The sequence below is a fragment of the Pteropus alecto genome, unplaced genomic scaffold (assembly GCF_000325575.1).
Source record: "Pteropus alecto unplaced genomic scaffold, ASM32557v1 scaffold23, whole genome shotgun sequence".
NCBI classification, from domain to species: domain Eukaryota; kingdom Metazoa; phylum Chordata; class Mammalia; order Chiroptera; family Pteropodidae; genus Pteropus; species Pteropus alecto.
Genome location: NW_006435837.1, coordinates 6,081,006 through 6,096,987, shown reverse-complemented (window position 1 = coordinate 6,096,987; position 15,982 = coordinate 6,081,006). Strand labels below are relative to the sequence as shown.

Below are 15,982 nucleotides of genomic sequence, written 5' to 3'. Positions count from 1 at the left end.
GATACAGCTGGCCAGGCTGCTGAATTTTCTAATAAAGCCTAACAGAGCCGCGGGGGAAAATAAGCTGCCCTCAGAAGCCAAGCCAGTCTGTGGCATCTCAGGACAAAGAAATAAAATAAATGTGCTTTTCCATGAGTGACCTAGACCAGGGGCCAGAAAACCGGTTTTATAAACAGAGTATTTTTACTAGGACGCAGCCATGCTCGTTCAGTTATATGTATTGTCTGTGGCTGCTTTTCCTCTAAAATGGCAGAGCAGGATAGTTGTGACAGAGATGGCATGTCCCGCAAAACCTAAAATAGTGACTATCTGGCCCTTTACAGGGAAACTTTGCCGATCCCTGACCTAAACTATTAGAACGCCACTTCGGCTTCCAGGTATACAATTACAGGTGCGCTTACACGTTTATTTCCGGCCTCAAGCACAGTCCATTCTCCCCATGCTCACTGCTAATTGCTAGCTTTCTGGGGTGCATTCGTTTCCCAAAGGCGCAGTCGGCTGTCAGTCTGGCTACCTTTGCCAGTCAAACAGAAGCAGGATCCTGCAGACGAGGCCAGCAGAGCTCCCTCCTAGACCAAGACAGCCTGTCTGTAAAACGAACAAGAACTTGAAGATTCCTTCTTACCCTTGCGGGCGGTCCCTTTTATTTCGAGTCGCGTCTTAGCTTCAGCTTATTTCCAACTCAGCTATCCTTGGCTCTGAAAAGCTGTCATCACTGGCATCACTGTATCTATCACTAGATCAAAAAAGGAACTAATTTAACAAGGTGTTAAGAAAAAAACCCAGACAATTATCCTATTTACAATCCTAAACACTTCCCATAATGAACTCCCACTCAGAGACAATAAACGCTAAAGGATGTTCTATTGTCACTTTCTACTCACCACGGGAAGATGTCAGCCCGACCACGCGCAACACTCTCCTCCTTTAGTCAGAGGAACTGATCAGTTGCTTTCATCTTAAATTGGAAGTAATTTATTCAAAAAATTCATAAAACATTTCCATTTAGATTACGTCTGTAATCTTCTGAAGACCACTAATCATTTCTAAACTTCGGCAAAAGCCTTGAAAGCAGATCGCTCCTGACCCTCTTACCTATTGTCTCCTCTCTACTAGAGGTATTGTTAACAAATTAAGTTGAAAAGGAAAACCTGGGCTAATGGACCCATTCATTTTCTGCGCATCTACTCTTGTCATACTAAATCGCAGTCCACCCCGAGGTAAAGCATCACTCCGTCCTATTCCTGTGCTGATCTCAATTTGTTCTCCAGAGCAATAACATAGCATAAAATAATACCTGGACACTCAGAGTTTTCCCATTTCTCACCATCCTGACAACAACTGCTTCTTTTATCAACACGAAAGGACCAGAGAACAGCAAGACTAGCTGCACCTCGCTTGATTTGCGTCAGTCAAATGCTTTCCTTTTTGTTCAGCGGTAGGTTGGGTTTTGCCTCTGCATTAGAGGACCATGGCAGCTCCCTAGATAACTCCACCGTGGAGGAGCTGGTCGTCCATAGTCAGCAAACTCCACAGGGGCAGTGAACTTGCAGGTCATTCGAATTAAGACATGCATGCTGGCTCAAGACCCAGGAAACAGCCAGTAGTGCACATAAAAAATATTAATACATGCTGTAAACGTCCCTTGGAATACTATCCACTTCAGTTCCTATTTTCACTATGATTTATGGATCAGCGGCATGAGTTTCTTGATCTAACAAACATTCTCGTAGGTCCAAGGATTTGAGAGGTAATTTTACCACGATGCTATTTTCAAATTAGAAACTTTACGGGATACTCCAACTACCTTGAGTCGCAAAACATGATCGATTATTGACATAGATGTCGCCATGTTGGGGTCCCTAAGAAACGCACCTTCTCCATGAGATAGCCCTGCTATTGTACATTTGCTCTAAGCTGTGTGCTCAGTTTGGGGTTCCTCCTGCTCGATTCCACATAAGTCAGCAGGTTAATCAATTCCACAAGAGTTCTACTGACCTATGGAGATGACATTGCCAGGAATTACGCTTCATGCTTGACCCATCCCTACCGATGGCCAAGTTTTTGCTGACTTGTAGCAACAGAAGTCTGAATTCTATAACAGATGAAAATCTACCTTTTTTTTCTTTTCTTTTTTAAGGGAGGAGAGGGAAAAATTGGAGAAACCCTATGCTGACAGGTTAGAAAACATTTACTCTAAACATATTGAACACATATCAATAAACACATAAACAGAATAATAAAAGACAACTTCACTCTCCTCTCTGACTTTTGGACAAAATACTGGAAAGGACAGGGGTGGGGGGTGGCTTAGAGTGTAGAGAGGAGATAGAAGAAGATTGAGAATTGGCAGAAAAGACAAGATACGTTAGATAAACATATCAATCGACATATCCTTAAAAGCAATCAAGTAGAAGATACCTCCCAGTTAGATTTTAGTTCAGGAAAATCTCTTCTACTGTTACAAAAGAGTTCCCAATAAAGAAAATACGGGAATAACTGAAGAATGTTTTTTGAAAACTGGCCCCCAGAGTGGATGTGTCCTTATCTACGCACCTCCCACTACTACACAAATGCAGAATCCTCCCTGGTTCTATAAAACATTTCCTGTTACAGAACTAGCAAAGGGGACTTGGAAATTGCATTGCACTCCCTATCTGAGAAAAAAATGAAGTTCAAGGGTGTTTGAGTGATTCACTGGGCACACAGCTCATTCGAGGTATGGCCAGAATCCCCATCGTGCTAATTAATCAAGGCCACAGGCGGGAGTCTAAGCTTCACTGTAATGGGCTAGCGTTGCCTCTTGGGGCATATCCCCTGACACCACAAGCGGGAAGGCCCAAATGGCGGAGGGAACTCCATTTCTTCAGCCTTCATATTGTATACCTGCTTCCTTCTCCACCTCTGAGCCTCGGGAAGAGCAGAGTGGGTCGATGGCTTCCCCCTCACACTCCTGGTTGTACTATTTATTGGCCATGTACCTATATACTGGTCATTTGACTCCTGAAAGTCTAGAAATAGTAGCATTAATACCTACAACCTCACAAAATGTTATGAGGGCCAAAAGAGACTGTATAAAGATGCTCTTGGAAATTATATAAAAATATAAGCTGTTGCTATTAATGGTGGTTACATATTCATAATATGGTATCTCTCGAAAAGTCATGGAAATATAAAGATGTCATGAAAACTGCCAAGTGCATGATTTTCAGACTTGTTTCCTGTACCAAGAGTAAATCCCTACCCACATTAGCAAGGGGACCTGGGTGGGTCTGCTTTTAACCTAATGGCTCTCATTTCCTGTCTGATGGGCTGTCTGCCCCAAATTCTGCCAACACATCAAAATGGCGCAGGCTGAGTCTAACAAAGTGAGGCTTGGCTTGGGTTAACTCATCTCCAAGGCAAATGACTGGGTTCACTAATTTTCTTTTCTATGTGTAGGAGGTCGGGGGCGAGGCAATTAAATAAACCATGACACTCAAAAACAGAATTATCAAAAGAGGCACTGCTGCTAAAGTTGCTGATTTTATGGCATTCATATGCCGACAAAAAACAACTGTTAGAAGATGTGGATCGTCATCCACACACGGAACAGCAGTGGTTCCTGCACATTCAATAAAATGTGGGTACCATTCCGTGATACGTGCGACTTAAGGTTCATTTTTCTTTCTCACACAATGTAAAGAAGTCTTAAGATATACTTATCTGAGTATATTGTCACTTCGTTTAAGAACTCTCAGCTCTATCTTAAGACTAACCTGTCTTCAAACAGTCTTCTATACACACACACACACACACACACACACACACACACACACACACTCACTCACTCACTTCTTAGTAGGGAGAGTTATTAGATATTTGGGTCTTTCATGTTAAATTTTACGAAATGCCAAAGAATACAGACCCAGTCACATGTGTCTTGTTATATTTGAGAAGGGGGAAGTTTTAAATCTGTACTGTCCAGCATGGTAGCCACATGCCGCAGTAGCTATCTATATTTAAATGAATTAAAATCAAAATTTAAAATTCCATTTCTCACTCAAATACATTGAGCCATACTTCAAGTGCTCAAAAGCCACATGTGACTGGTGACTGTCATATTGGATGACGCAGCTTATAAAATATTTCTATCATTGTAGAAAGTTCTGTTGGATAGTGCTGATTTTAAAACAAATTGATAACGATTTTTAAAAACAAACCATAATCACCATGCAATGGTCCTCTTCGTCACTCGCTAAAAAAGGGGTTTTTTTTAAAGGTGTGGTTATCTTCAGTTAAGTAAGATCATGGCAAATCTCTCTCATGCATGCATGTGCCCCTCCCCCCTCAGATAATGGAAGTATTCTTTTAAAAAAAGTTTTTCACTGTACTATTTCTTACAAGACAAAATCAAAATCACCAGCAGCAAGGCATGGGAATCACTATCCTTACAACCCTGGCTTGACTTACAAGACTGGACAGCAATAGTCTCTGCATGGTTCTTTGACAAACAAAGGCTTGTCACAGTCAAGTTTGTTTGGCAAAGACTCCTGGTCCCTAATTTCCAATACAAGAAAACCTATATTCCAAGGCGCCAGGGCAAGGATATAGTAATGCCTCATATATCCTACCTTTTATGCTACCCTGGGGGCAGCCATTAAACCATTTCTTCTCCATTGACAGGAAGAGGTGGTTGGAATTTAAAAAGTTTTTAATGGCATACTTCGGATTCCCAGCATGCATGAGTTCCTACAATGCTCTACATCAACATCCATTTCATGTGGAAAAAGCATATTTTAAAACAGGTTGCCATGCACACAGTTTTCCCCAAAGCACTGTTACTACTGTACTTACTTCCTTCTCAAAGAGCCCCTGGAAGCCATAAAATATAAGAGCAATGGAATAAAAACTTAGTACGCTTTGAATGAGTTTTGCATTGAATAGCAAACGGCAGAATACAAGCCCAGCAGGGCATAAAGAACACAGTAGTCTATATCACTATTAACTCTGTTCCCGGCTGCCACTGCATCATCAGCACTGAAATGACCCATAATCAATAAAGAGGACCTTTTAACCAATACTTAATCCCCGAAGGAAGGTGTACTCAAATGTGGTTTGTTAGCGGTACTTTACCAGACAAAGTCTCAAGGTATGGAGTTGGAGTCAAACAATCGGGAATGGGGGTGGAGGGTGGGGAACTGTTTTAAAAGATGTTTAAAAGGACTATTTTAAAAGAAAGCAAAAAAGAATCATTGTTTTCCAGTTCACTTTTGCTTAAAATGTAACCAAGGGAGAAAAGTAGAATTTCCATATCACTTTCAGCTTTACAAAGCGCCATCCCAACTGTTCTTCACAGCAACCCTAAAGGATGAAGATCCCGAGGTTTAGGAGGGGACATGGCAAAAATTACTCAGGAAGTGGCAAACTCAGAAACCAAATCCATAGCGTCCGCTCCACTTTTCCATAGTGTCCCCATAGAAATAAAATATTTGCACCATATATTGCAAGAATGGCCCTTGGCAACATCAACCATGCAGCCCGATGACACAAATGAATGAATGAATGAATGAACGAACAAGGCAATCTGATTCCAAGTCTATAGTGCTGGAAAATGCACAGCAGATTCATGCAGGGGGAGAAGAGTGTCTTAGTCTCCTAGTCAAAGGCAAAGTGCCACTCGAGGGGGAATGAGTATGGCTTAGAGGGAGAAATACCACTCTATAATCAATGGAGGGGCCATTTCCTCCTCCCAGGCCCACTGTCAGTAATAATTGGGGTGAACTCACACCCTAACAGAAAACGGGTCAGTACTCCCGCTCACGAAGCACTTCGGGAATGTATATCAAGAGCTACGAGAGCAGTGCAAGCGGAGGCCAAGGCATTAAAAACGCTCTGGGGAGATCAGGGGACCGCAAGCTGTTCCGTATGGATTTGTGTGCATTTTAGCCTGTAGTCAAGGGACACCACTGAGAGTTTCAAGCTCTGAGATAATGTAGGAAGATCATTCTGCTGGCAGAAGATGGATTGAGAGGAGGAAAGTTAGAGGCACAGAGACAAGGTAGGAGGCTTTGCAGTAGGCGAGCAATGAAGGAGACTGGAACTAAGGTCAAATGAATAATAATAGCATAATAATAATAATAATACTTCCTGCTTAACTTCCTACTTCCCATTTACTTTTCTACCATAGACCAAGCATTGTGCTAAGTGCTTTACATTTACTACAAAACTTAATCTTCATTACTCCTGTGTGAAGACGGTATTATTACCATTCCTTTTTTTATAAAGAAACTGATGCACAGAATGGTTTTGGCATCTAGTGGTGATCCTTATTTGACTCAGTTATTACATTGGGAGTTGCTTCCACATTTTTAACCGACCTTTTAAAAAAACTTTTGCTGAGTATTATTATGGAATTTTTTAAGTAATGTGTTATAATCCAATACTGTCATTATTCTTTTGATGTTCAGATTGTCCAAAATAAGGCCAGCAGGAGGCCTATCAAACTGGCTTCTTTGGCTTTATACAAAACTTCCCCGTTGGTTTTTATTTATTTATTTTTTAGCTCTTCCTTTAAGTCCAGCAATACATTCCAGGCTCGTCTTGTACTTTTCCTGACCCAGTCCTGGAATCAACCACTTCTTCCAGGAGCCCTAGTTCGTTTCAGTAGCGGATGTTATTTTAGAAACCAAAATGGAAGAAAATATTCCTTTAAAAAGAGATATCCAGTCACTATCTTAACCAGACGATTAACTTAGTATCATCCACAGAGGGACAGAAAAAGGAATGTTATGAGCTTTATGTGTCTCCTGATGTGCATTATTCTTCCAAAAGAATGTGAACTATTCTTCCAAAAATGTCTAACCTGATTCTAATGATGAGAAAACGATCAGATGAATTCAGATTGTGGTCATTTCTACAAGACGACTGGCCTGGACTCTATAAAAGTCAATGTGATATAATAGAGTGGAATATAGTCAGTAATAAAAAAAAAAGGAGATCTTGCCATTTGTGAAAACATGGATGGACCTTAAGGGCATTGTGCTGAGTGAAAGAAGTCAGAGAAAGACCAATACCATATGATTTCACTTATATGTGGAATCTAAAAACAACGAGTGAATAAACAAAACGAAACAGAAACAGACCCACTGATACAGAGAACAAGCAGATGGTTGCCAAAGGCGAGATGGGTGGGTGGGTGAAATTAACAACAACAAAAAAGAATGCAGGGGGAGTCAATGTTGAGAAAAACTTTCAAAAAAAGTGATCTATCTAGATTTAAAAGAACAAAGGAAACAATGTAGAGATTTTGAACGAGTCGCCCCAAGATGTGCCTCTGTGGTATGTGGATACTCTCGAGCTGAAGGCAACCGAGGCCCTGCAGGCTCATGAGAAACCTTCGCCTCTCCCTTAAAGAATTTAAATTAGGGTCCTGGCCCAAAATTAGGGTCCTGGCCCATAATAACAGTTATCATCAGAAATAACTTTTTCTGACCTATCTGTAGGGCAGGGCAAACTTCTCATTACTGAATAAATGCTCTTCTTACTATCCTGCCATGACCGTCCTCCTCTCTGAAGCTACAAGCCACCTTACCTCATCCTTAGCTCTCGATGCCTGTGTACTTCATTTCTGCTTACTGTCCCTGAACCTCTCGTGGATGTGGGGTCTCTGACTCTCATGTATGTGGGGTATGTACGTAATTAAATTTGGTTATTTTCTCTCGTGACTCTGTCTCATGCAGATTCAATTATCAGACCAGCTGAAAGAATCTTGAGGGCGGAGGACAATGTCTTCCACCCCTACAATAACCAAATGAACTTTGAATGAACCACTGATTACATTTTTTATTTTTCAAAAAGCTAAAAAGACATTTGGGGCTAAATGGAGCAATTTAAATATGGACTAGATATTAAGCGATACCACTGACTGTTAATTTTCTTAAGTGGGATAATGATATTGCAGTTATGTGAAAAAATGTCTTTAATTTTAGGAAATGTGTGATAAGTGTTTAGGGATGAAGCGCAATAATGTTTTGCAACTTAATATAAGTGGTTCAGAAGTAAGTTTATACGCAGAGAGAAGCGAATGTTGTAAAATAGCAACCATGGATGAGTCTCTGTGAAAGGTATACAAGTGTTCACTGTACTATTCTTTCACCTTTTCGGTAAGTTTGAAGGTTTTAAAAATAAAAGAGTTGGAGAAAAAACAGACAAATACACATACACGTACTATTATGATTGCAACCATTAAAAGAGAATATGGATATAGAATAATGACTGGAAGAAAATATTAAAGAAATGAGCACAGCGCAGTCACTGTGTTAGGCTGGTGTATTTATGGGTCCTTTTTTATTTTCCAAATTTTCTGTAATGCTACATCTAGAAGTCAACAGAAAACAGAACCTTTCCAGGCTGGAAGCCGGCATGTCATGTAAAAGAAAAACCCAGATAGTCACCAAAGAGATCAGAGACAAGGGTGAAGGAAATGAGTGTCTTCTCTCCCTGACTGCTGCTAGGGTTCAAAGACAAAAGTAGAGAGGGAAGGCTAAGCGCAAAGGAGAGAATGGACTTAGATCCCAAGAGCACACACGAGATCAGGACATGGAAATGGATCTGAGTATGTGCTTCCTTTAAGGACCCTCTGGCTATCAAGTAGTTTCGACTTTTGACTTTGATCTGAAATAATCAAGCAAAAACAGTGAATCACCTAGTGACTTCCCTCCTGTTGTTTCTTCACCAGTCTGGCTCTTGATTCACCACCAAAAGACAAGATTTCTCGGCACAAGACAGAGTGTCTGGTTGGTAGAGACATGGGATCCAAGATCCTAAAATCCAGGCTAAAATGCTACTCAAATGTCTAAGGTTCCAAGTCTATACTTTAAAAACATGTTTCCCCAATGAGCCGCATTTCTGAAGGAACCCCACTTAAGTCCTTGTTTTTCGACATAAAATGAGTACCATCTAAGTGAGAGAGTTTTACTCTGACCCGACAAATGGGCATGATAAATGCCAGCATCCTAAAAACCGGAAGTTGTTTCTAAACTTGGTGTGTAGTGATGGCGTGTAGTGATTGTGCGTAAGAGCCTTGTGGGGCAGCCCCAGAAATACACATGCTGAAAAACAACCTATGAACTTTATAAACTCCGATCTGTCTTCTGTTTCCAATTGCTTAAAATGGAATTCTGGACAGAGATTATGTACTTGTTTCTAGATACTGAAGAACTCACAATAACAAGCATCTTTGTGTGTTCTATTTAGTATAAGTCTCCTAATTTTTTTTCTTACAATTACATGAAACAGTCTTACTCTATTACATTATATGCTACCAAGACCATGCAAATTTGTGGTTATCTTTCATACATGGGACAAATTATGTTTAGACACCAACGGAGAGATAATAGCAAAGAATTACAAAGATTTATTTAATGAACCATAATTTCCCATTGGACTTATTTATTTTAAAAATCATTTGTTAGACTTGTGCAAAACAGTTAACACAGCAGGCCTGAGGCTGTTATCTCTAGAAAAGCCTGCTTGTTGGGGAACCTGGGAACTTAGCTTTCAGAATGTTTTCTCCATTATTAACTAATACAGTCATTTCACTGGGCCTGGGCTGTCTGTACAAACAATGTGATTTATGGTAAACATTTGCTTTCCTTCTGGGAGTCTGGAATTTGACTGGTTGCTAGGTAGAGAAAGCCTATGTGACCAGCCCCCAATAAAAACCCTGAACTCTGAGTCTCAGAGGGGCCTATCTGGGCATACACATCACATATGTATTGCTGTATTTTCACTGCTGGAGGGAAGATGAGATCTGTGTGACCTCTCACAGGAGAGAGAGAAACAGCATAGGAAACCTGCAAATAGATTTCTCCACTTATACTTTCTTCTCTTACTGACCCAACTGTATGCTTATTCTGTCACTGTAATACATTTTAGTCATGAATCCAAGTATATTCTGATTCCTTTTCGTGAATCATCGAATATCTGGGTGGTCTTGGGGGACTCCCAAAAATAAGACTCTTAGTTTGATTTTGCATATAACTTTTGAGTAGCTTATAAAAGCCTAAAAAATACTATCCTAAAAGTATTGTGTGTCTTGAACAGAGCACTAAAGTCTAAAACCAGGTGGAATGGTCGTTATAACTGTTGTCATTCCACACATAGTGGAGTAGCTAAGAATTTAGCTCATCAGCTCTAGATCCCAAAATAATATTCTTACTGCGACTTCCCAGGCACTAAAAGATCAATGTTCTCTATGAGGCATAATGCAGAGGTTATATCTCAGGTGGACTTGCTCGAAGCCAAGCATTTTTACATTCTGGGCTTTAAACATGTTGGCTACACAAGTGCCACAAAGTTAATATCATCAGCCAATTACTTGGAAAGAAAGTCATTATTCTAGTGTTCATATTTCTTGTCACATTTGTTTAGGGTTGATTACAGACAGTAATCTTTTTTGACAGAAATACAGTCCCAAATCAACTCACATTAGAGCCTGGATATCAAAGTCATCATTTGCTTTTCAATGCTCACTAACGCCACGAAGCTGGGCAGAGTAGAGTTGAAGTAGAAGGTTCCTCTGGAATCCTGGTGTCTGTCACTGGATTAATTCATGGTCACCATTGTTAGTTGGAAAACTCCCGCAAGGTGTCAAGACTAGACTAGACTATACTCATCCTCCCCTGCTATGTACATTTATTACTTTAATGGGCAATAAAAATCCCACATGTGCTAGGGAGCCAGGGAAACAAAGATAAATAAGATGCTGGCAGCTCTTAAGGAAGGCACCAGTGTGTGGCTGATACACAGGAATTCTCTGACAACCGTGGAAGCCTGCTGGTCAGTTATAATTCCAGCTCAGAGTTTCGTTAAGAGGTCTTTTCTTCTCTCCGAGATATACTGTGTCTTGCTCAGGAGTCACTAGCAAGCAGTCACTATTTTCTAAAACCACCAGCCCCCATGCAAGAATCAGCAGGCAATCCATATATTAGTTGATGCTTGCGAACAACCAGACAATTACGCACAAAGTAGTAACTGTGAGTTATTTCTTTTAGCCATCTAACTTGCTCCACTGTCACCTTCCTGTCCCGTGTGAGCACCTGAAATAACGGAGACAATAAAGTGGCTCACAGCACACATCCAACACGAGAAACCATGGGAATTTCCCATCTGCTGCGTAAGCCACGCAGTCTCAGAACACAGGAATGTCACCTTTGTACGAAGTCTTATGCAGAACCCCGCTGCATGAGCCAGATAAAGTGGAGCTGCTCGGCTGAAGCGGGGAAGAGCCTGGAGCCCCTCAGCCTGCTCCTCACAGCAGGCAGACTCCAGCTCCACAGGGCACAGCGTGCAAACCAGTGCACTGGTTCAAGAGTGCAAGGAGTGATTATAATTCAGTAAGATGCCTGGCATGCAAAATATAAGAAAGCTGTTCCCATATGAACATCCAGTTAAAAGAAATGCTAGGGAGCTGTGAGCTTCCCCGAGCGGGTAATGGCACGAATAAGCAGGCTTGCATAACACAAGCACACGCATACACACCATGCACCGATCCCAGCAATTCGCAATTGCAGTTTCGCCAGGGTTGTTTGCTAGGATGAGGGTTGGCAATGGTAATCTTCTAAACAACATATAACCAGTTATAATGGTACTAGCCCATACCTAGTCTATAATTCTGGCTAATTCCTTCCACTTTTAAAGTTATTACATAAGATATTCTTGGATGAGAACACAAATTCTCAACCAACTAATATATAAATGTAAAAAATTTTAATGAAAATCCTTAAAGGATTTTTTATTCAAGCCAGATTTTAAAAATTGTTGTACAATTCATCTGGAAGAGCAGCAAAATAACTTTTTAAAAAATGTTAATAACAGGAGTAGGGTAGATAAAGGCTGGATTTACAGTAACACTATGATAATGAAAATGGTTATAAGGGTTCCGAAAGAGGAGATGAAATCATCAATGGAACAAAACAGAAAACCTTGAAACAAACCTAAATTACTCAACTTACTAACAATTGGCAGCGGGAGGGAGCGAGATCCCTACCTCACACACTATACCAAAAATAAAGTTCATATAGATTACAGATTTAAACTACTGTATAAAATTGAAAGCATAAAAGTGCTAGTGGAAAACAAATGGGTTATTATTTATATAACCTTTTGATAAAGAAAGACTTTATACATGACACTAAAGGCAGAATCCATAAAAGTAAAAGATTTGACTACATAAATTTAAAACTATACGTAAATAAGAACTATTTAAACTATTAAAGTCCTTATTTAAAACTCTTTAAGGAAAATAAAAACCACTGACAACTTAGGAGAAAACAGAATCACTCTGAAAAAATATTTGCAACCTAACAAATGATTCATGACCTTTAAGGGGCTTATCGACCATTAAGAAAAAAGATATGCTAGCAAAAGGAAAAACAGGGCAAAGTACATGAACAGGCTATTCATAAAACAAAGAGCCAGTAAACATACAAAATATCTATATATACTTATTAATCAAAGAGTCCACAAAAGGAAATCCTATTTTCACTTATCGAAATGATGAAAATTTCTAAAATAATGCCCAGCGTTAGCATAATTTGGACAACTGACACATTACTGTTGTATATGTGATTAAATCATTTTTATTAAGAGCAAAAGTCACAATCGTTAAGAAGGAAAAAAAGTCATTCTTCACTTAAAAAAAAAAATCCTACAATGATATTAAATTTTATGAGAAACCTAAGATGCTCACGACCGCATCTTGGGTCATCGCTAAGAGCAGTAAGCTGCTTACCTGGAGGACAGCTTGCATCCCTGTTGCAGGTAGGCATTCAGGTTCCCAGTTGCTGCAAGTAACAGCCCCAGGTATGGAGGGGAAGGCTTCATCGGCCTAGAAGAAAACTCAGGATGGAATTGGACACCAACAAAATAAGGGTGATCTGAAATGAGAACAACCATGATGCAATTGAAACAAACACGAGAAATACTTCAAAGGTCTCATCTTTGAATCAGACACTCATTTAATGGTGAGATGATTATTTAACTTATCATCAGAGCCAGTTACTTTCACAATCGATCTTCACAGCAAAATTTCAATTTGCAAAACACATCTCACTTAATAAGAGATCCAACATTTTATTTGTGGGAGGTATCAGAGTGAACAAAGCAAAAATTTCTGAATGGCAAGATGAAGTCTACTTTCCTAAAATCTGCCTGTGTTTTGAAGGCCTTTCATACTTACATTGGCTCCATTTCCATGGCATCCCTCACACTTTCAGCTAACTGTAGGTCATTCTTTCTTAGATGGCTTCAGTCCACTTCCTACAAGGTCTCCTTTCCCATGGTAAGGGTCCTCTGGGAATGCAGCAAGTGCAAATGTTTTCCTAGTCACAACTTTAAGTTGGGCATTAATCGTAGTTAGCACCACGAAACTGAACTCATATTTCAGCCTATGGCAACTTAACCCTTGTGACGAAGGGTCTCTGAATGATAAAAGGATGGCCTTTCAATATGTTAAGGGTGGTTATAGCTCAAGCTGGCAAGAGTTCAAGGGTTTTTTAAAAAAATTTTTCTTCCTTATACTTTTCTATATCATGTGAACCTTTACAATGAGCAAATATTGCTTATATTATTGGGAGGGGGGAGAATTAAGTTATTTTCATACTCAGGGTTTAAGAAGCCCCTATATGAGCAATTCAAGTTCTACTAGATGTAATAAAAAGAGAAAAGTAGCTTTTCCCAGCTACTTTTAACAGGAATCCCTTGTTTCATGATGGCAAGAATTAAAGAGGCAACATTTCCAAATCTGGGTAGAAATTTTCTAAGATTAAAAATTCCTCCCCCTTTTGGAACTCTCAAAAACTATGTTTTTTTCCCAGGTTTGCAAGCAACTCCTAATTAGAGATTGGGCAGCTCTCTAATCCCATAATTACTATAGTACAGAGACCATGATCAGTATGCTGTATTCCCTACTTTAAAAATCATTTAAATTCGTATATATAGCAAATCGAAGATGATAAAATATATGTTTTATATGGGGGAGTAAATAACTTTAAAGTTTTCAAGGAGATGCTTTATCAAACAATTTGAAAATTTAGTATGCAATTCAAAATCACAAATCCCCATCACTTCATACTAGAGACCTAAAGCTACTGTACAATAGTGAGGACATGATGATTAGCTGGAAGTGTCCACTCTTCTAAGGTTTTCGTCTAAAGCTTTGCTCTACAAAATTGTAGCCCCTAGCCACATGTGTCTATTTAAATTCATTCAAATTAACTGAGCATGTTTCAAGTACCCAGTAGCTATAAATGGTTAGTGACTACCATATTGAACAGAACAGAATATTCCATCATTGTAGCAAGTTCTATTGCAAAGCTCTGAGTCCAGAAAAATCCAGGCAGAAATCCTCTACATCAGTGGTCTCCAACATTTTTGGCCCCAGGGACCGGTGCTCCTATGAGAATCTAAGGCCTGATGATCTGAGGTGGAGCTGAGGCAGAGATGGAGAGCTGGGGAGCGGCTGCAAATACAGATGAAGCTTTGCTTGCTCACCTGCCGCTCACCTCCTGCTGTGCGGCCCGGTTCCTAACTGGCTACAGACCAGTACCAATCCGCTCTATATTACATCTAGGAAGAAACCTCCTTGAATTAGATGGACACTCAAGAATGAAAGCTAGGTGATGGGAATGCCAACTTCTCTCAGGAATGAGTCTGCTCAAGAAAAGTAGAAGAGAAACCACCCACACTTGGGAAAAAAACTAAGCAATGTAGCTTTAAATTTAAGATGCAATGACTCTTACAGCACAGCATCTAGGGATGTCTTTGAAAGAAGCGGACAGTTATGTTTTTGTAGCACTACAGACAGAAGCTGAGCAATGGATCATGGCATGGCCAGGGACAGAATATTTGAATGAATGGATCATTGCTCTAAATCACTTTATCCAAAAAAAATCCCCTGGGCCAATATGATAAAAGAAACTATAAAGTTTTTATTTTGATGATATTCTATCAGTCAAATGAAGTATCTTTTTTAAATTAATTAATTACTTAAATTGAAGATATGATTTAACTTTTTCTTTTTTTTCCCCTGTCTACTCCCCATTCCCTCCTCCCTCCTCCCCTCTCCCTTCTCCTCTGGTAACCACTAAAATATCTGTTAAATAATGCTCTTAATTGCTTTGAACCAAATTCTGACATTGTACTAATCCCAAGTTTTATCGTTCCTTTTAGAATTCCTTTAGGAATGTAGAGACTGGTGGACATGCTTCTAAGGGGTAGCAAAGGTCCAAATCTCCTGCAGAATTTTCCTTAAGAAAATGAATTCCCTTGCAGTCAGCTTTTAAAAATTGCAAGGTTTTACAGTGGCTCTCATTTTCTTTCCAACCCACACGAAATTTGAAAGTGTCAATGGGAATCTTAATCCTTGTGATGAAAGAGGCTTCTAATATTTGCTGACAATAATGAGAGCCAAGAGAATTAACTGAGAATAAGTACCTGAACCAAGTAAACAGATAGGAAAATCTGCTTAAGAAATTCTCTGCCCTCTCACATGCCAGAAAGACTTAAGAGACTTCAATGCCAGTGATCCACACTATACGAATTCTAAATGAAGGGCACTTCCATGAGGAAGACTATACAAAATGAATCCTCATATTTTAATTTAAAACTTTAGCATGTTTTGCTAATCCTAAATGGAACATCCAGTGAAAACAAAGGAACAGTAAAATCCTACGAGAGTGGTGGCAGAAGGAGGCAATGACCTGATGTGGCTCCAGCCCCACCAGGTACAGGCTGGATGACCCTGGGTGAGTTTAAACTCTTTGCACTCAAGTCTCCTCTGTAAGGTGAGAATAATATCATCTGCTTTGTAAGTTCCATAAGGCAAGTGGGGCCCCCGGCGAAAGGTCTAGTGAGAAGCATGTACTGAGCATACAATGTCCATTGCTTTCCATCTTTCAAGGTCAGTTAATATGCTACTGCGTTTAAAGAAGCCTTTTCC

At 39.8% G+C, this 15,982-nt stretch overlaps 1 protein-coding gene across 3 annotated transcripts in view; it reads right to left on the bottom strand.

Annotated features, from left to right (window-relative positions):
* CTPS2 (CTP synthase 2) overlaps window positions 1-15,982 on the bottom strand; it is an 89,611-nt gene that overhangs the window by 1,289 nt on the left and 72,340 nt on the right. For all 3 annotated transcript variants that reach the window (XM_025046622.1, XM_015589126.2, XM_006911640.3), the window contains 2 exons: window positions 12,776-12,920; window positions 626-736 (listed from right to left, as the gene is read on the bottom strand). In XM_025046622.1, the coding sequence (XP_024902390.1) occupies window positions 667-736; window positions 12,776-12,920 (215 nt within the window). In that variant the 3' untranslated portion in view covers window positions 626-666. The remainder of the gene's footprint in view (window positions 1-625; window positions 737-12,775; window positions 12,921-15,982) is intronic.